Source organism: Podarcis erhardii (assembly GCF_964252035.2).
Source record: "Podarcis erhardii genome assembly, chromosome: 2".
NCBI lineage: Eukaryota > Metazoa > Chordata > Lepidosauria > Squamata > Lacertidae > Podarcis > Podarcis erhardii.
Window position 1 is genome coordinate 51,839,979 of NC_138498.1, and position 20,328 is coordinate 51,860,306.

At 43.1% G+C, this 20,328-nt stretch overlaps 1 protein-coding gene across 6 annotated transcripts in view; it reads left to right on the forward strand.

The window, feature by feature from the left end:
- Positions 1-17,197, forward strand: part of SH3TC2 (SH3 domain and tetratricopeptide repeats 2) — a 56,321-nt gene extending 39,124 nt beyond the window's left edge. For 3 of the 6 annotated variants that reach the window (XM_081852017.1, XM_081852022.1, XM_081852019.1), the window contains 9 exons: positions 575-711; positions 1,207-1,248; positions 1,344-3,059; positions 3,762-3,942; positions 6,563-6,713; positions 7,947-8,069; positions 9,540-9,690; positions 11,236-11,432; positions 13,109-17,197. In XM_081852017.1, coding sequence (XP_081708143.1) covers positions 575-711; positions 1,207-1,248; positions 1,344-3,059; positions 3,762-3,942; positions 6,563-6,713; positions 7,947-8,069; positions 9,540-9,690; positions 11,236-11,432; positions 13,109-13,300 — 2,890 coding nt within the window. In that variant the 3' untranslated portion in view covers positions 13,301-17,197. Of the gene's footprint in view, positions 1-574; positions 712-1,196; positions 1,249-1,343; positions 3,060-3,761; positions 3,943-6,562; positions 6,714-7,946; positions 8,070-9,539; positions 9,691-11,235; positions 11,433-13,108 lie in introns of all 6 variants that reach the window. The other 3 variants (XM_081852021.1, XM_081852020.1, XM_081852018.1) reach the window with 1 other exon arrangement.
- Positions 17,198-20,328: the final 3,131 nt, after the last annotated feature.

Consider the following 20,328-nt stretch of genomic DNA (forward strand, 5'->3'; position numbering starts at 1 on the left):
GAGAAACCCCCTCTCTCTTTCATATCTGTTAATAACTTGAACTTAATTCTGAGGTGTTCCCCCTGCCAGATAAATTTAGACAATACCTTTTGCCATTCCTTAAAACAATTCAACTTGTCAATAATAGGAAGTGGAAAATCATTATAAGCATATCATTGTGGGTTCCTGTCAGGGATGAACTTGCTTGCAGTGCTGAGTGAGAATTTGAACCCTAATTTCCCCAAGTCCTAATTTAGCCATTCTGTACATAATATAGAACATTTTCATTCACTGTTTGCCTCACAACTTGTTTCCAGTTATCTTGCTAGAGATTCCCCCCCCCCCCCATATTCAGATCTGCTCTCTTAACTTTGGGTAAAGTAGATTTTCCTTGGAACGCAGTGCCTTTACCACATCTAAATCTTTGGTGCTCAGCTTCAGCTTTACTGCAAGGAATACCGGTAGTTAAGGAGTGGAAATATTACACATTCCTTGGAAATGGCACCAGTTTTTGTCTCTTAGTGGAGGCAAAGAAAGAGATTATGATGGGATGTAGCGCTGACTTGCTGTTACCCATGTTTTATCCCCAACACAGGCAAAAGAATCCAGTATTTTTTAGTGAAGAAGAAGTCGCTTCCATTCTGCAGGTTCCCTCCAACGGCAATGAGACGCATTACAGTAATCTTCTGGGTGAATGGGCACAAACAGACATCACTTCTGTGTACAGGCTTGGTGAGTATCCATTCCTCCCTAATACAGCCCTTTGTCTAATAGCAAAGTGCTGTACTACCTGTCATTCCCAACTTTGCCATTTCCCTCCAGCTGTTCACTCCAATCATGTTTTGAATCACCACCATCAATTACTGTTGAATATTAGTGAGCCATCATATTCTTAAATAGCTGGTCAAACGATATAAATGAAAGAGATAGTACTACTTTTATCAAAATTTAAAACCAGATTTTGTCAGCATTTTCCTTTTGGAAAATTAACTTTTCTAATTCAGAATGGACAACTAGCTCTCCTTTCACCTACGGGGTCATAGTGCTTCTGAGTGCCTCCTACGCCTGTCTTCTCCCCTTCGAGGACATCTCCCAAGTTCAAGCTAAATGTGTTGTGAGACGAAGACAGTGAAAGCCTTTGGTTTGAGTGCAGTATTTGAGGTGCAGCCTTCTTGCTTCCCATGATCTCATTCTGGATATTTTCCACCCTTTTTCTGGGTCCCACAGATGGCTTTGAACCTGTGGCAATGTACCCAAGAATGCCATCAGGTGAGTATGGATGGAGGGGAAAGTGGGTGCTGTTTTTCCTGAAATGTATCTTCATGAGGGGAAGCATTTCCTTGTGGCTTATCTCTCTCTTTCAGATGCAGTTGTTCAGGGACTTAAGGATGGCTGGATGTTTGAGAGCTGGGGGAAGCAGGCTAGCAATAGCTTGCCCACTCCTAGTGGTTCTGAAAAGTCCAGTCCTGTTGGTGACTCTTCACCTTCTACCCTGGAACACTTACTTCTGCCAGAACCAGATGACCTTGATGACCCCAAGTTCTTTATTGACCTGAACGCTGGGCACATGGAGGACTCTGATGTTTTTGACCCTATATTGACTTTTCTCAACCAAGATGGCTATGTGCCCCATTTCCAAAGTCTCTATGACCTCTCTTTTTCCTTCCTCAGTTCCACCTTCTATGGCTTCTCCAGCGAGGAAGAGCTAGTCCTATACCTAGAGACATCCAGGAACTGGGCCAAGAGAGGTCACCTTGCTTGGGCTCATATTCGGATATGCTTTCTCTTGGGCCGCCTCTGCACCAAGAAGGCCAAGTTCTCTCAGGCTCGAGTGTATTTTGAGGAAGCCATGAGCGCTATTGACAGAGGTTTTGATGACCTGCCCCTGCTTGCCTCGCTGCACACGAACCTTGCTGCCATTTACCTGAAGCAGAAGATGAAGCAGAAGTTCTTGTCCGTGCTTGGGAAAGGGGTGGCCCTTCTGGCCTGCCTGCCTGGACACTACTTCTGTTCTGAGAATGAGCTTGAGGTCATGATGTACATTCTGAGAGAAGCCATCGCCATGGGCAACGTTGCTTTGGAAGCTCGGGCCTGCCTTCTTGTGGTCAGGCTCTTCTTGCAGCTGGGCAAGTATGACGAGGTCCTGCCTTTCTCCGAACGCTTGCAGTTCCTGTGCTCCAGTGTCTCTAGCCAGGACTCCAGTGCACCCTCTTTGGACCTGATGCCTCTCCTGACCTACCTCTATGAGAAGAAGTGCTTGCCGCATGTTGCCTTGGCATCTGCCAGGCTTTCCCCTCCCAGCCCTGTGAAAGGGGCACCAACACCCATTTGGAGAGCTGGATTCATCCTTTCAAATGCTTCTAAGCTCCTGGTGATCCAAGACAGGAGAAGCAGAAGCAGCGTCCCCGCTTTGGCTTGCCTCTACCTGAGCTATGCCTTGGCCTTCTCCCATGAAAATGGAGCTGTGCCCACGGAGAGAGCCCTTTGTGCAGTGTTATCCAAAATGTACCTCAAGCATGGCATGTTACAAGGAGCCGTTCATTATTCGAACAGGGCTGTTGCCCTTGGCAAAGTGATGGGCGAGGAGGAAGCTTTTGAGTCCTCCCTTTCTTTGGGGTGGGTCTACGCTTTGAGCAGCCAGCCAGAAAAAGCATTGGAGATCATGTTCCGCCTCCTGCGTTCTCTGCGACAGACAGACAGCATCACGCAAGACGGGGTTGTCCACAACCTTCTGGCCATCGCCCTTAAAGGAGAAGGGCAGGTGCAGAAGTCAGCAGAGAACTACTTGAGGGCTTTAAACAAAGCCCAGGAGACTGGCAACAGGCGGAACCAAGCCATTGCCTTATCCAACTTTGGGTGCCTGGCTGTCTCTTGCCAGGCAAGCCACCTAGCGGAATGCTACTTTCTCCAGGCTGTTAGGTTGTATTTTGAACTGCAGGGTGGAGATGATGCACAGCTGGAGCTGGTGCAGATTCTGCTGTGGTTGGCCCAGTGCCAGGTGGAGATGCATAAGACAGATGAGAGCAAACTGTTTCATGAACTCGCCTTGGCCGTTGCCTTGAACACACGCAACATTATGAGTGAGTAGCTAGCCTATTGGGACGTAGGTTGAGGGGGGAAATGGAGGGTGTTATTTGCTGTTTCCTTGACCTTATTTTTGTGGGGATGTTTAGGGAGGCAGGAGAGGATATATTATTTAATAATATTCTTCCTAACTTGCGCTAGCAAGTTCCATATGCTAGCAGAGTTCCAAACATCCCCCCTTTTTAAATTACACAGTGGTTAGCTTGTTGCTGGCTCATCTGAGCCTCACTACTTAAGATTCCTGGTTTGCCTTTTTATATCCCTCCTAAAAGAATAGAAACGACCATCTGATTAAAGTTAACATAAAACTAGTTTACTTACAATCATCCAGTTCACAATAAGATCCCTGAAGGCAGACTTAATTTACAGAACAACATATAACTATGTGAACTATCCCATAAGGGAAATAGGCTCGTGACTGCGACTCAGCAGTCACATCTCCTAACTCTTAGGAACACAGAAATGGAGAACAAGAAGAGCAGAACATGGAGGCCGTGTGCTCCTCTGTCCAAGAACAGGCCACACCCACATTAAGTCACATGCAAAGGAAGTCTGTCCCAGCTCAGGAGTAACTGGCAAGTTTTCTCCTGAGTGATACAAAGCATTCTCCAGCATGTGCATTGTAGGAATGTTGTATTTGACTGCAATACGTTTTTACACCCCACAATTTTAAATGTTGAAATCTTGTGACCACCCAGGTCAACTTCAGGTCACGGAGTCCATCTGCCATTTCTATCGCAAAGTGCAGCCCAACACTGGGGCTTGCATCATCTACCATGAGCACCAACTCTTCCTAGCTCAGCAGCTCCAGGACAAAGAAATGGAAGGGCAGCTTCTGCAGGTCCTCAGCCAGCTCTACCAGAGTCTGCAGACAACCAGGTGAATCGGCACCATGTACAACATTTAAGATGGGAAAAATGAGGCATTTCTAACCATGTTTTTTATTTCAGTGATTTTGTTGTCAGACAACTTCAATTATTTTCACTTTTATCATTTTTAGTGCAAACTCATTAAATTTTAAATATGAAATTTTAAATGCCACTGTTGAGTACGGACCACATGGCATGAACTACACCAGCCACAAAACACGGCACAGTGGGTCTTAAAGCAAACCATACATTTGTTTCAAAAAGTATCCATATCCATTGAGAAACATAGTTTTTAATGTTTTTATATTGCCGGGGGGGGGGGTATACACTGCTTTGAACATTTTGAAAAATAGTATGAAATACCCCAGGAAAATATTTTTGGCATTTAGTGCAGGTGGTAAATTAGGTGGTAAATTAGCCCCAGGGCATACTGAGAATAAATATCGTTCACTTAATTTTAAATACAGCTATCTATTGTGTACTTGCAAGTTACCACTGCTTTGTTTGCAGTATTGGCTATGTTATGATTGCTTAGGAATCTGAATGCTACCCTTCCTATGAAAGGTCAGAATGAGCTCAGAGGGAAGGAATATACAAAGAGGAGGTTTGTACTGTAAGCCTCCTTGCTCAACATTACAGGTTACCCTGGAGGAAAAGGGATGCACAATGGAAAGAACTGTGTAGGAATGCCTGCCCATCAACTCCTTATCTGCCACTTCTCTGACTTCATGCTGCCCTCCATTTCAGATAGAGAGAGAGACACTGGTGTCTACAGTACAGAAAGAAAACACTGGTGTCTACAGTACAGACACACTGATAAAAGAAAAAAGAAATTGTACCCACATACTGTTACAGAGGAGCCCCCTCCATGAGGAGGAGACTGTATCCACTTCCGGTTTCCGGATTTTCCAGTGAAAGAGATAAATAGTTGTTTATATAAGACATGCTGCCGCTCTCTGCTTCAGTGAGGGAGGGAGAACAATGTGGCCCTGTGTTGACACTGCCTTTCTGAAGGGGGAATACTGGCATTGTGACCTCATGCTGATGCTGCTCACCTGAAGACTGACAGGCCATTGTGACATCATTCCAGTACTGCCTGTCTGAAAAGGAGAGAAACACTTCACATATGACCAACAGCTTTCATGAAAAGATGTCTTTTGCATCCTAGAGCAGACAGGATGTTCTTAAATCTCACCCATCTCCTGCCGCCACCTTATTCATCCATCATCTCAAACGCAAATTTCACTGTTCCTCAGCCATGTGGCACTGTCCCACCAGAGGGTTTTTTTTTTAAAAAAAAAGATTTGGGGTGACTGCTTCTGGCTGTCTGTGATAGCGTCTTTCTGTGCCAGAGGTGGGGAATCTGTGGCCTTCCAGATGCTGTTGAACACCAGCTCTCATCATCACCAGCCAGCATGACCAGCGGTCAGGCATGATGGGATTTGTAGTCCAGCAAGATCTGGAGGATTACAGGTTCCCAGAAGAATGGTAGCAAATAATTTATCTGATGAACAGGAGTCACTGAAAAGTCAGTAGCCACATATGTGACAACAGCTGCATGAATGTTACTAGCCCAAGGATGGAAGGAAGAAAAAATCCTGGCTAGGGAAGAATGGGCAAGCCAAACTGCTGGACTACACTGAAATGGCAAAACGAAGGGGGAGACTCAGGAGTCAAGAGGATAAGAACTTTGAAAAAGAATGGGAACAATTTATAATTTATTTAGGAGACCGTTGTAAGCAAATTAAAACTTTAGCTGAATTCCAAGAGTCACTTGCAATGTAATGATGGATGATTAGAAAAAATGGAATTTGGAGAATGGACTTATATGCAGTTATGAACATTGTAATAAGGAACCATGTAGGGGATGGGGGGGCAGTCAAGATTCAGATAATCTCAAGAGATGATTATATAAATTGCTGGATTGTAAACTTGTATTGGTAAAAGCAAATAAAAAATATTTTCCCCCAAAAAAAGAAAGAAAAGAGAAATCAGTAGCCACTGAGATGAAAAGACATCAGTTGCAGTTATTTTTCCTTTAAAAAACACTAAAATCACAACTACAAACAGTTATCTCTTGGATGGCCTACTCTTTGCCATGTTTGCTGTGTGATATTGATCCCATTACTAATGTGCAAACATCTCATGTGCAATCCATTTACCACGATTGGAGGGAACAGATTTCATAGGTGATGTAAACACACTTTTAATATGTTGCCAGTTATGAACCTCAGACTCATTCTTGCCCATAGAGAGGCTACTCTCTGTTGCACAGTGTGACCTGGACTTCATTTTGTAGGGAATAGGAAAGGCATAGATCCATGGCAGGACACACCTTGATAACAGAACTACAGTGGAAGCCACTGTTTTCCTTACACCAAATGCAGTAGAGGTCTTAGAACAGTAAGTGATTATGACATGCCTGGCCCATTCCACCTGCTTTATAAGAGCTTCTCTGTTAAGTTTAGCACTAAATGAAAGGGGACCATCATTCAGCTTGTCTTGGACTTAGGAAACAATGATGCAAGGAAAGCTTTGCAGGGCTGGTCAGAAAGGATTGGTTTGTTTTGACTTGATGCACAAGCTCCCACATTTTCTTTGCAATAATGGAGCCTCCATCAACCCCACAGATATGTGAAACGGGCCCTGGATTATACCAAACAGAGTCTGAGAATCTTCATTGACCTGGAGGAAACGGTCAAAACAGCGCAGGCCTGGCTGCAGGCTGGAAGGCTTTACTATCAAATGCAAGAGGATGAACTTGTGGAAATGTATTTGCAGGTAAAGTAAAAATAAGAGGCCTGGTTGTGTCTAACTAACGGCTCTGTGATGTAAGATTGCCAAGCTGAGGTTCCAAACACTAATAAATAGCAAACTGCTATCTGCAGGAAAATCATTATCTTTTGATTTAATGTACAATGTCTGGCGCATGGTGATTGCTGAGTCAGAGTCAGTGTCTAAGAGAAGTAGTGTCAGCAGTGGCAATAAATTTCCCACCAGTTGATGGACACTGAATAGATCTTGGCTGAGGGAGAGGCACAAGTCTTGTATATTGTACTGACATGCAGGTTTATATGCTCAGAGCTTCACTTGGGTATGAAATGTGCAATGACTCACGGCACACTGATAAAAGGTTTATTTGTGCCCAAACTCTCAAATTCCATTACTGAAGAGCTCATGAAGTGAACCCCCGTGATTATTTAAAATTGAAGAAATGTTATTGAAGCATATGGATTTATTTGCGACATTTGGATGTTTTCCCCCTGGGGAGACTGGCAATGAATGCTAGAGGGGAAGAGGGAGTTAAATAGAAGAGTGTTGTAGCAATAGATGCCACTATACAGAAGGAAGGTGGAGAAAGGGGGGGGAGCTATGGAGTGAGGCAGGCGGACATTGGCCCATTGATCAATGGAAGTCTGCAATAATTTTGGAACTTTTAGTATATGTGATAATCACTTTTTCCTTTGTAATCATGAGTGCACTACAGTTTTGGAGAAGAAGACTTTATGTTTGCAATAGAAATTCAGACTCTTCTGACTCTGTCCATTCCAGTACAGCCCCACTGATTTGTAGGCAGTTGTGTAGGAATATTGAATTGGTTTGCTCCTGGATGTAAGTAGCAAGTGGCATTCATATAGAGTGGTACCTCGGTTTTCGAACGTAATCTGTTCCGGAAGACCGTTTGAGTTCTGAAACATTCAAAAACCGAAAACTCAGTACGGAAAACTCAATACAGGAGCTGCGTGACATGCTCGACTTCTGAAAAGTGTTCGAAAACCGAAGCATTTACAAGGGTTTGTGGTGTTCAAAAACTGAAACGTTCGTCAATGGAGACGTTCAAAAAGCAAGGTACCACTGTAGTTACTATACTGTGAGCAAACACAAACATTGCATATATGCTGCAATGACGAAGGGCCGGGCATAACATTCAGTCATAACTTTTAGCCATACCTTACATTCTTCTTGTATGATGATACTGCCATTGCTCTTACCCTGACCTGATCCCTCTCCCAGGCAGCCATACAGACGTCACTGAAATCTGAAGAGCTGCATTTGGCCATGGAACTATATGAAGAGGCTGGTGATGTCTTTTTCAATGGGATCCGGAACAGACAAAAGGCAGTGGACTATTTCAGGGTATCAACCACACACACAAAAATGGCACTTATGTCTGTATCTGTGGAGATCTACTTATCACGACTGCACTTGAGTATTACTGACATGGATTGAGATAGCCTATGCTGAAGTAGAGGGAGGAAGTTTAAGGAGACATGCTTTTTCACACACCTCATGACTGTTCATAGGTTTATTGAACTATAGTGCTTCTATAGTTTGCAGACTCATTATGAGCAAGAATATATTCCACATGAGAAATAATGTAGTTGTGAAGTCATATGAGAATGTCTCAGAGTTGTTGTTCTCTGGCTGTCTTCATTAGGACTTGAAGTGGGGCTCTGTGGGCTTGGTTTGTCTCATGGCCTTACTAAACATTATCATTCTGTCTTGCTATTCTCAGTGGGTGCTTACTTTAAAGCAGGAATCATAGAATCATAGAGTTGGAAGAGACCACAAGGGCCATCGAGTCCAACCCCCTGCCAAGCAGGAAACACCATCAGAGCACTCTGAGATTGTGTTTCAGCTGGGGAACATAGGCAGAAATATTATGCTGCATCAATGTAGCATGTAGCATGGCTAGATACAAAGGAGTGAACTCCCTAGATTAAAGGCCATTTTTCACAGCATTTTTGAAAGCCTGGAATGTATAAAAGACTGATTATTCCAACTGTAGCCTTGATTGCATTAGTTTTTTATCCTGAGAATTTTTATTTGATTTTAAGAAAAGTTTGCACATTGCATCATTCTTGTAGTAGCAGAAGGTTGAATTGAACAGAGCTGACATGTAGCTTAAAGGCAAGCCCTTATTGCAGTTTACCCTGACCCTGGTGCCCTCCAGATGTTTGGGACTGTAATTCCCATCAGCTCCAGCTGCAGAAGGCTGCCTTACAGTTTCTAGACATCAGCCAATGGAACAAAGTTCCAGAGTTACAAAACACACACATCGTGTAACAATCTCTTTTTCTTCTGGGGGGTACAAGGGATAGGGCAGAATACATTACTGTATTTATGCTAATTATCATATGAGAAGAAAATGTCAAGGCCTGGGATTTGCTGGGTTTATTTTGACTCATTAGAAAATGAGAATTTGAAGGAGAAACGGTCACAGAGAGACTTGGCACCCCAATTTCTTCCACAATTTCCTCTGCAAGACCTTGTAATAATAATGAATATTGTGAAAAGAAATTAAATGTATTCCAAGTTCTTCTCCTTTGCGGATGTTGAAGTGGCTGATATTGGGTGGGTAGAGGGGGGGGCAACTTAGAGGAGTAATGTCTTGTTTGCTATATGCTAAATTATCAATACGCTATTAGTAAACACAAGGGGAAATGCTAGATGTACTGAATGGTGGAAGGAGACCGGTATAATGGCATATCCCTTTTGTTTGGAGTGTCCTTCTCTCCAAAGGGCTAATATGCAGCTCAAATGGTCGTGTGACATGGTGGGAAGTTGTGAAGTGACGTGAAAACATTGTTTCATTTCCACCCCCAGGGAGGAGCTGTCCCTTTGGCTAGGAAGCTGAAGGTGCTGCAGACTGAGTTGAGAGTGTTCAACAAGCTGACGGAGCTGCAGCTCGGACTCCAGAATTATGAGAAGGCTTTGGAATTTGCTACCTTGGCAACCAGGCTCAGTGTGGATGTAGGTAGGAAAGAACTAAGGATACATAGCACAGAATGTCTAAGCCATCTTGTGGAAGGCACCCAGGGAGAGGTGCAATGGACCAGGAATTAGAGAGACTGCTGTTCCCGGAAAAGCCACTATTATAATACACATTTTAATAGCAACTCACTCTGCAGTGAAGAGCAGGCTAAAAATATTTTAAACAGATACATTGCAAAACCAAGATAGTAAAGGTAGAAAAAGAGCGCAGAATGTCACCAAATGCCTAAGCAAGAGATGTCTTCTACTGTTGCTCTTGGAGATAGATACCTGTTTGGAAGCAAAGGAGGTGGGTCTGTATTGATTTTAAGAACTGAAGAAAGAAAAGAAGGAGTTTTATCATTCATTGCTGCGGACCCTGTCACTGAGGAAGAGTTCCCAAATATGTTAATCTTTCCCCAAATGAATTCTTCCCATGTCTCAACTAGAAATTATCTAACCAAGACAATGCACATGGTCTCTGTGAGAATAGAGGGCTTGAGTAGATGGGCTTTGGCCTGATCCAGCAGGACTGTTACGTTCTTATGTTATGTTAACATTATTGGCTTTATATTAGTGTGGCTGCAGCCAGTAGTCTAGAATTTCCTAACTGAAATAAACTGATACTTGTTCCAGTCCACCATTTTATGCCAATTATCCATAAACTCAACCAGCTTTTAAATGTGGGTTAGCTACCATTGGCCACAATACAGTGTGTATTCATTCTGAGGAAGAGTGTGTAGATCTCCCTAAATCTGTCAATGTATAAATCTGTTTTGCTCCTCCTATCTTTTGATTTTCAGTAGAAATTTTCTGCAATTACTTTTAGAAATAGTGTGTCCAATTTCAGATTTATAGTCATAGAATCATAGAATCATAGAGTTGGAAGAGACCACAAGGGCCATCGAGTCCAACCCCCTGCCAAGCAGGAAACACCATCAGAGCACTCCTGACATATGGTTGTCAAGCCTCTGCTTAAAGACCTCCAAAGAAGGAGACTCCACCACACTCTGTAGTTATATTAAAGTGCAAGAGCTGCCGTTCAGTCCATCCCTTCTTTGCTGTGAATTTCCCCCCTCTTTCCATGGAAGTAATCGACGCTTCTAATCTTGTGTAATGAAAAACTGCATTTTAAAAAATGCATAATGAATTTAAAAAATCATACAACAGAGACAATAATGACATGTATATTTATTTTGTTTTAATTGATGGGAAACCTACCTGTCAAGAGTTTGACATGAATTTATGCTATCAAATTGACAGTGACACAGATTTTTTTATTTTAGGACATAGGGATTGGAATATGCATTGAAAGGCCAGAGAAAATGGCACCACGCAGTAGCAGCAGCACTGCAACCAAAGCAAATTAAGTCAGAGGAACTGCTCATTGTTTTTCTGTTGTTTGGGGGGTGGGGGGATAGAAATTCAGAAAGAAGGAAATTGGGAAGCATTCTCAATTCATACAGCACTTAGAGCCACCAAACATGTACTCATTTGTATTTTAGTAGGATGTATCATTAATCTTATTTAATTTTAATTCTAATTTAAGGAGATCAGCTGCAAGAACTGGTTGCCTTTCACCGCCTGGCGACAGTGTATTATTGTCTGCAAATGTATGAAATGGCTGAGGACTGCTACCTGAGGACACTCTCTCTGCGCTCACCATTGTTGCAAGGCGCTCAGGAAGCTATGTATTATTCCAAGGTTTACTGTCGCCTGGGAGATTTGACCCTGCACAAACTAAAGGTGAGTGACAGCAGTCTGTGACACATCCTGTGATGAATCTCACTAAACATGTGGCAAGGCCACATGCTAAGTTTCATCTGACCTTGCGCTTAAATTAAGTCTTTCACTATCCCATTAAAAATCTAAGAGCCTGCAGTCATCAGTTGCCATGAATTGTTCCAGAAAATGCCACCCATTTGTGGTGATGTACGTGCTCTGTTGTGCTGGCTTCTGCCTTGCTGCAGTTCCAGAACCTGTTCAGTCTTCCCTGGACCTCCAAATCCTCTGACTTCAGTTTGATACACAGGTCTTGAACCTTAATTTTGCTTTTCAATAGCCCTGCTACTTCCCTTCAACACTAATTTTTCTCTCTGGCAGTCTAGACCATCCCACCTCATTCTCTGTGGCTAGGTATGAAACAGAGTTGTTGTTGTTATTGTTGTTAAAATTTGTATACCACTCTTCTGAAGATTGCAGGCTGATTCACAACATAAAAACAAAAAATAAGAACACAAAATTCATAATGAAACAAAAACAAACCAATAATCTCCCTCCCACAAACACATTTTAAAAGCCATAGAATGTTAATCAGCTAAACGCCTGGTTGAAGTGAAACATTTTTGGCTGGGCACCTAAAGATATGTAATGAAGGCACCAGGCGAGCCTCCTTGGGGAGAGCATCCCACAAATGGGGAGCCACTGCAGAAAATGCCCATTCTTACGTTGTCACCCTCTGGACCTTTTCTGGAGGAGGCACATGTATAAGGGCCTCAGATGATGATCACAGGGTCTGGGTCAGTCCATATGGGGAGAGGCAGTCCTTGATGTATTGCAATTCTGAGCCGTTTAAGGCTTTACAGGTGAAAACCAGCACTTTGAATTGGGCCCAGAAGCTAACTGGCAGCCAGTGTAGTCGGGCCAAAATTGGTAAAATATACTCAAACTGTCTTGTCCCACTGAGCAACCTAGCTGCTGAATTCTGCACCAGCTGAAGTTTCTGAACTTATTAGAAGCTGCCATGACTGGAAGATTTCCTCTCAAAAAATGCTGCTTGAGGCACAAATGTAATCATATTTTCAAGGTTCTCTCTGGTTTTTAAAAGATCGTTGGGAGAGGTCCTTCCCTTCTATCACACCAATATCACAGGCATGTTTTGCAAGGGCGCAAGACAGGGCCTGTACCTAGGCTCTGGAACTCATTTCTGAGGGAGGCCCAATTAGCCTTCTCTATTAACTTTCTGCCACCAGATGAAGCCAGTGCCCCGACAGACTGATTTGTGTTTCTGCTGTTGGTGTTTCTTTGGGATGCTTGTTTTAATTTTCAGTGTTGCTTTTTTTCTGCTCTTGCTTTTATTTAGGGTTTTTAATTACAGTTTTATTTACTGCATTGCTGTGCTTTTATACTGAATTAAATATTCAATATATTATTGTTAGATGGCTGTTGGCACCTAGTGAGGATGGTGAAGGGTAAATAATAAATGATACAATAAATAGATGTGTGGAGGCAGAAATTAATTAATAATTATCTGTGTTGGTCGATTAGAGCAAAGTCAGTATTCCCCTAGTGACTGACTAACTGTGCAACTTGCTTAAAGAGATCTGGGGAGCATCCATTATGCTTTGGTCCCTGCATTGATACCCACAGTCAATCAAACTGGTTTCTCACCCCTCTAATTTTCCGCTCCCCTTTATCCTCAGGATGAACAAGATGCAGCTAACTACTTCCTCTTGGCCTTGGCTGCTGCCACTGAGCTTGATGACCAGGCTTGGGAATGCAAGATTCAGTCCAAGCTGGCACAAATATATCATGCTTCCCAGTCCAATAAGAGCCCAAGGGGGTGGACCACATATCGGGCCCGGTGGCTGAGCGAAGGAAGACGTGATGTATGACAAATCACCTTGTGGGACTCAAGAGCTCTCAGACCTCTGAACCAGAAGAAACGAAGCTCGTTTTTCTCACCTCACTGCCAAAGAGCTCTCAAGTGCCTCCTTGACTTTGAAGCGAAGGGGAGAAACATGTTCCGGCACTTCACTCTCCCTGTGTTTTGAAATTACTGATGAGAAAACTTTAATCTTTCAGGGGATGGATGCACTTTCTAATAGACCGACGCAAAGTGGATAAAAGCCAGGTCCCTTGCGTTTTTATAGCCTAATATTTATCAGCAACACATACAAAGAGAAGACTTCCATCGAGACCTCATTTAATTAGATACACACTGTGAAGGTGTTGCTTAAAGTGCAAATTGAAAGCACAAGGTAGGATATAAACAAGAATTAGCTTGTGGAAACATAAGTTGGCCAGGCTTTGAAGTAGCTGGAGATGATCTCTGAAAAGATACAGCATGAGGATGTTCAACTTGTACCCATTCAACTTCAGTGCCAAAATGCAGAGTGCACTTTCACATTCCCTGCAAACCTTGAATGAGCCCTGAAAGACAGAAAGTTCACTTACAGGAACTTTTTGGGTTGTTTTTTTTAAAGGATTGTGTGTGTGTGTTTTAAGTTGTCGACAATCTACGCTTATGTTTATTTCTGGTTTTTTGCTTTATCTTTATCCTCAAGCAGTTTCTCTGTGCCAGTGTAAACTGCATCGGGACCACAAAGATATTCATAGCAAAAGACATAATGGCAGATAGCACCTTTAAAGAGAGCATGTGCATGTGATGGGTAAAGGAGAAGACGATCAAAAGAGGGTTCACGACACATTCTTCAGCCAAGCAACAAGCTGCCTTTGCAACTGAATTGAACCACAAGTGATGCCCCTAGCTTGCCATTCCATAGGAACCTGGGACGTGACCCACTATTGAGTCAGACCACTGGTCCATCTATCTCAGTTTTATTGATACTGTCTACAGCTCTCCAGGGTTCCCAGGCCAGATTGTTTCCCAGCCACCCCTAGAGATACCAGGTGTTGAACCTGGAACCTTCTGCATGCAAAACATGTTCTCTGCTACCCTGACCTATATCCTCTCTCTTCCTACCAGTTCATTTCTTCCTACTCCAGCATGAAGTCTGTGATGGAGGCACTAAGCTGCAGATTGTTTTGCCAGTTTTTCCCAGCCAGAAAACAAGGAAGGCGGTGGAGGTGGCACTGTAAGAGAGAAGTGGGTAGTGAGAGGAGCAAGATGGGTGGGCCTTGGCCAGCATTCAGTTCATTGATTTGCTTGTCTTCTCAGTTCTTTTTTGAAGCTGGACTTGGTGTGCCATGAATTCTTTCTGAACATTAAGTGTATCTTCTGCTTAAAGTTCTCAGTAGATCCTGAATTCTACAAATCACCTCAGGCCTGGGCTTGAATCTGGCTTTTTCTATCTGAAGCCTCAGCACTCTCCACATATTGCCACCACTACCTCGCTTTCCCAGGCCCACTCAAATGTTCTTGCCTGGTTGGAATCCTTGAACTGCAATAATGTCTCTTGCTTGCCAAGATGGAGAGATGAAGTTGGGTGTGTGAGGAAACCTCTAACCTGCATACAGTCCAGACCTACAAAAGTCACATCCATTTCCCTGCATCCTTTTGGGATTTGCTCCACCTGCCACTGGCAAGTGGCCCCCAGAAGGTTGCCCATGAGGGAATATGGCCCTTAGTATAAAAAATGTCGCACCCCACCCCCTGTAGAGGGGCAGAGCCTGAGGAAGGTTAGTCTTAGAGAGGGACAAGGGCATGCGCACTGAGCAGTAACTCCTCCAACAGGGGGATATATTTCTCTGCCTTCTGAGTGAAATAGGGGCTCTGGCTACAGGATTTAATGAAGCCAAACCATGGCAGCCTTGGCCTCAGAGTCAGGCCCTCAGTTATTTCCTGGGAGAACCCAAGAAGAGCCTGCTGGATCAGGCCAATGGCCCATCTAGTCCAGCATCCTGTTCTCACAGTGGCCAGCCAGATGCCTGTGAGAAAGCTGAAAGCAGGATCTGACACAGGAGCGTACACTTCTCCTGTGGTTTCCAGCAACTGGTATTCAGAAGCATTCAGAGATTCTTTCCTGGCAACAGGAAAAGTGTGTCCTTTATTGTGCATGTAGTTGCCAAGTCTCTACTGGACCTGGATCTGAGAGTAGCTGTACCCTGTGTATCCAGAGATACGGAGTGTAGCATGAATTCCACAGGGAGGGAACGTTTCCATAGCTACACCCAGTAGGCCTCTGCTTCTTTACTGCTGCAATGCTTGCTCTGTTGCTTCCCTGCACTTTCCCCCGCTGGGTGCTCCCAGCCCCTTCCATTGAGGCTGAGATGATATACCCCATGTAGGAATGGCCCGTTTATTTTTGGCAGGGCATGGAGCATTACCCTGGGCCAGCTTCAAGTGTTTGCAAGCTGTTCTTCACAGTCATCTGAGCTCAAATGAGCTTTTAAGTCTACTTGGAGATGCCACATGTTTACAGCAATCCTGCAGCCACATCAAAAATGCATAAAGTTCTGTGCATTCCAAGCTCTAAATCAGAAGTCCCAGGGCCTCTGTGCCTACAAATGTCAGGCTGTGGCAGGAGGCTGAATTCGGATGCCCTATTGTTTGATGCAGCGCAGCTAGTATTAACATCACATTACGATTCTTTTCCTGTATAAAGCCACTTTTGAGAGGGTGGGGAAGAGAATGGTCTTTTCCATGGGATGTTGTGTTTGCACAGAGTGTCTCTGAACTCTTTCTCATGTTACGAAAAGCACAGATGAAAGTGAAGAGGTTCTTCCTCTGATAATAATAGAAGCAGGGATCATTTCCATGGAACTGGATGTTGGGAGGTTCAGAACAGATGAAAGGAAGTACTTCCTCACATGTTGCAGCGTTATGGAATTCATTGCTATGAGATGCACCGGCCACCAATGCAGATGGTTTTAAAAGGGGTTAGGCAAATTTGGGGATGGCAAGGCTCAGTGACTACTAGCCGCATTGCTGTGTTCTCTGTCCTCACAATACCAGCTGCTGGGACATGCAAGTAGCAAGCATGCTACTAAACTCGGGTCCAACTTGCCGGCTTCCCATAAGCATCTTGTTGGCTACTGTGAGATGCTGCCCCAGATGGCCCTTGGGTCAGATGCAGCCACACTCTTCTTAAGTTCTTACAAAGAAAAAAATTCAGCTTCCCACCCCCTGGACCCATTTCAAAGGAGCTTGCATTTCTGCAGCACCGGGGGATGCTGAGGGAGCCCCCACATTTGGAACAGGCAAGCCTCCCTATGGGGTAGATGCTATTCTCACAAGCCCCATGTATAGAATAACATTGAATGAATGCAACATTGTGTGTGATAGTTCATCTCTGCTGGTAAATTCCTGAAGTGCTACCATGCCTGCCTGCTTTCTGCCTGAACGTTTGAGTCTCTGCTATGAAGCATGAAGGATATCAGGCCTCGCTGTCTTTATGACAGCCCCTAATTGCCTATAGCAGTAACTCTGAACTGTGCCAGTCACTGCAAACGGCTGATGTAGCCATCCAGGACATGCCTCAGAACAAATGTCACTGTGTCTAAATGTGAGGGGCAATACATAGTTATAGAGCAACGTGCTTTACATGTAGAAGGCTCCAAGTTCTGTCCCTTGACGTCTTCCATTAAGCAGACATTGGATCCTAAGACCTTGGAAAGCTACTGTCTGTTGTCATTCTGGATTAGGTGGAGTAATGGGCTGCCTTGTTTTAAGGCAGCTTCATATGTTCATACATGTTTCTGGGTGTTGTAGCGCTGGGCGTTTGCCAGCTTACAATGTACAGTTTTGCTTTTTCTTTGTGCTATATCCCATCTCACTGCTAGAGAGCAATAAGCAATAAAAATTACTTCCTGGTAATGATTATTTTTCAGTTGTTACTAAAAGCAAGAATCATTTTTTAAATCAAAAAGGGCACCTTAACCATCAGAACCTTTAAGATGCAGCTGTGTATATTTGAATGGACACATTTAGGAGCAACTCTCTCCCAGAGGTGGTGTTTCTGCATACTTTCTAAACCCTAAACAGATCACAGTTTCCTTCTCCCACTCCTCATCTGTGGAACAAATCAGTTAAGACGGCAAAGAACTGGGCTTCATTGCTTAAGGGAGAACCTTTAGAAATAATCCTGATAGGTTCAGCTTTTGTTAGATAGCATTTCTGATTATTATAGAGAAACACTAAATTTATGAAATAACATAGTGTGCTCCAAGAAGCCAGAAATTAACCTCCTGCTATAAAAATAATCTGGTAATACTTACTATTCTTTGAAAAACACGCTCCTGGTTTAAAATTTTGCATCTGAATTAGTTTTCTCTCGAACACACACACAGAGCGAGGGAGTTAGTACTCTCACAGTGCACAGTCTGCCTGCTCCCACCCTTTCTGCAGTCTTCTGAAAGTGTACAACTGTTTAACACCCTGTTCATCTTTTAGAGAATTGTGTAAAACAAAACATCTATGTGTAAATCATACAGAATGTCTGAATAGGTGACAGGACCTTAATTTGGTTCCCCACCCTTTCCTTAATAGCTTTTATTTTCATGTAGGCTCACACTTTCAAACTCCTGATTTACAGTTTCTGAACCTTTGGAACTGGCAGTTTCACTAGAATTCTGCTTCCCTAACTGTTGACGTTGCCAGTACCTGAAACTTGTGACAAGAGCCATCCAATCAAGTGCCTAGATCTCGCTGCATTTCATAACATCTCTCAAATGTGAATTTCAAACATGTAACTCCATTCTAGGATCCTCTCGAAGCATTTCCTTTAAGCTTTCCCAGGAGACCTTTCTCACTTCCCTTGGTAGTTCTAACGGGCACAAAGGAAAAGGAGTTGGGGGGAAAATACTGTATATCTATTCAGCATTGCTAACCAATGCACTCTCTGGGTAGGAAACATGAGACACTTTCTTAAGCATGTTTACTCAGAAGCAGGTCCCTTGGAATTAGATGAAACTTGCTTTCTAGCAGGACTTTTTAAATACACTCTGGGCGACTGGAGACTGGCACACCTCCAGTAAAGTAAGTGGATGCACACACCAGCTGAGAATGTGGCCCAAGAATCTTAACCTCGTTTGGCCCCTTTAATTTGCAGCAAAGAATTCTGCGCAGCCTGGGAAAAATCAATAACTGCACGAATCTCCACTTGGGAATATCTCACGTGGCATGAGTCTGCTTCCCTTTACAGATCTGGGCTGCCTTCCTAGTGTGATCTGAGATTTTACCTCCCAGGGGTGGGGATCATAATGTTCAGCAGCTACTGCAGTTGCTTGAAAACAGAATGAATCCTAGATTGGACAGTCACTAAGAAATTGTGGAATATACGCTTGCTGTTCTATGACTTCTCCACAGACTTTGGTGAGCATGTGGCTGGTGACTTGGTTTCTCCAGCTGTCAGTTGCATGTCATCTCCCCTGCCTGCAGTTTCCCAGTAGAAAATAAAATTAAAATGCTGTCTTGCATGGAAGAAGAAGCAATCATTACACTATTGCAGTGTTCAGCATGATTATTGTAGTTAGTAATCACTTGCAATGAGAAATGTCTTGATGAAATTGCTGATAATAGCAAGAAGCTGGTGCACAATGGAAGACTGGAAAATTGGACAGGCTGATTTGATGGACTGGAGTAAAATAAATGCAAAGCTTTGTATGTGAGGTCCAGAAAGCACTTTCATCATCTGCTGGGGGTTCATCAGCTGGAAATGATAAATTATCATTATCATTTGTGTAATTGTTATTTATACCCTGCTTTTCTGTTCTTTATACTCAGAACAGCTTACAAAGAATACCACTGTGCAATAAAAATAAACACTACACCCCTGCAAATACTAAACTAGCATTCAGATAAGCTATCAATTAAAAGTAGAGCAATCAAAAGCCGCAGTTCATAAAACACTAAAAGTTACAGGAAGAAAGCAATGCTGTTGTGTTGATAGGTAACCACAGGGACCACAAATCCATCAATGTGATAAAAGCAAGCAGTGAAAATGAATGTAATTTTACTAAGTATTAGGAGCTTCCAGTACTTTTTATCCACAGGTTGTTTAAATGCTCCAGTTTCTTTAGCAATAAAAAAAGAAACCACAAACAATTTAAAACTTTTTTCTTTTTAAATGCAGAAAACTAAATCTCTCTTCACGGTACAAATGTAAATGGAAGAGAAGAAACTGATAATAAATGGCATTCTTATTAGCTGTTTGATTGCTGTGAATTCGCATAATACAATCTATTTCCTGGTAGGTAGGAAAAGTAACAGGGTGTGTGTGTTTATCAGGGGGCATGAAAAAAGAAAGTGGGAAGGCAGGAGAGGAATTTTTTGTGTCACCTGGGCAAGCAGCCGGGTGAGATATTACGTCACAGCAGCTGTTGCTGTGGGGGATGGAATACAGTTACCATCAAAGCAATCCTGAAAGGCATCCCATATGTCATTACATTTTTATTCAGTGTTCATTTGTATAAATTTCAAAGGCTCCAGGAATATCAGTTCTAGGAGCTTTGCTTTCTGGGTCATCAATGCTGTGTAGAAAGAGTCAGATTTCCAAGCCTGTGAAATCAGCAACTCAAGCTGTGCATAGAATCCAAGCCATGTGCCACTTACTCAGGAGAAGCCACAGAACCAGAATATGATCAGTGTCAACTGAATGCCTACAAATGTGCCAGTAGGGGCTAGTGCGAGGTTAAAGCTGTGCTTGATGTCTTTCCCAAAACCCATAAATTTCTTTGCAGCTCAGATACTTATGTTAGATTAGGATCTACTTCCCCAAAAGGATAGACATCAGAGTAAATTCGTTTGATCAATTGGGAAACGGACTGGCAAATTTATTATTTGTGGAGCTAAAGTGTTTTATCCCACACTTCAGTCGAAAAAGGAGTCCAACATAGCAAGTCATGAGGCAACAAGCATTTTACAAGTAAGCTTCCCTGATTGCTTCTTTACCTATCTGTAGGAGCCCACTTTGAAACAGAGAATGATTAGAAAACTTCATTCAACAGCCCAAAAAAGGGA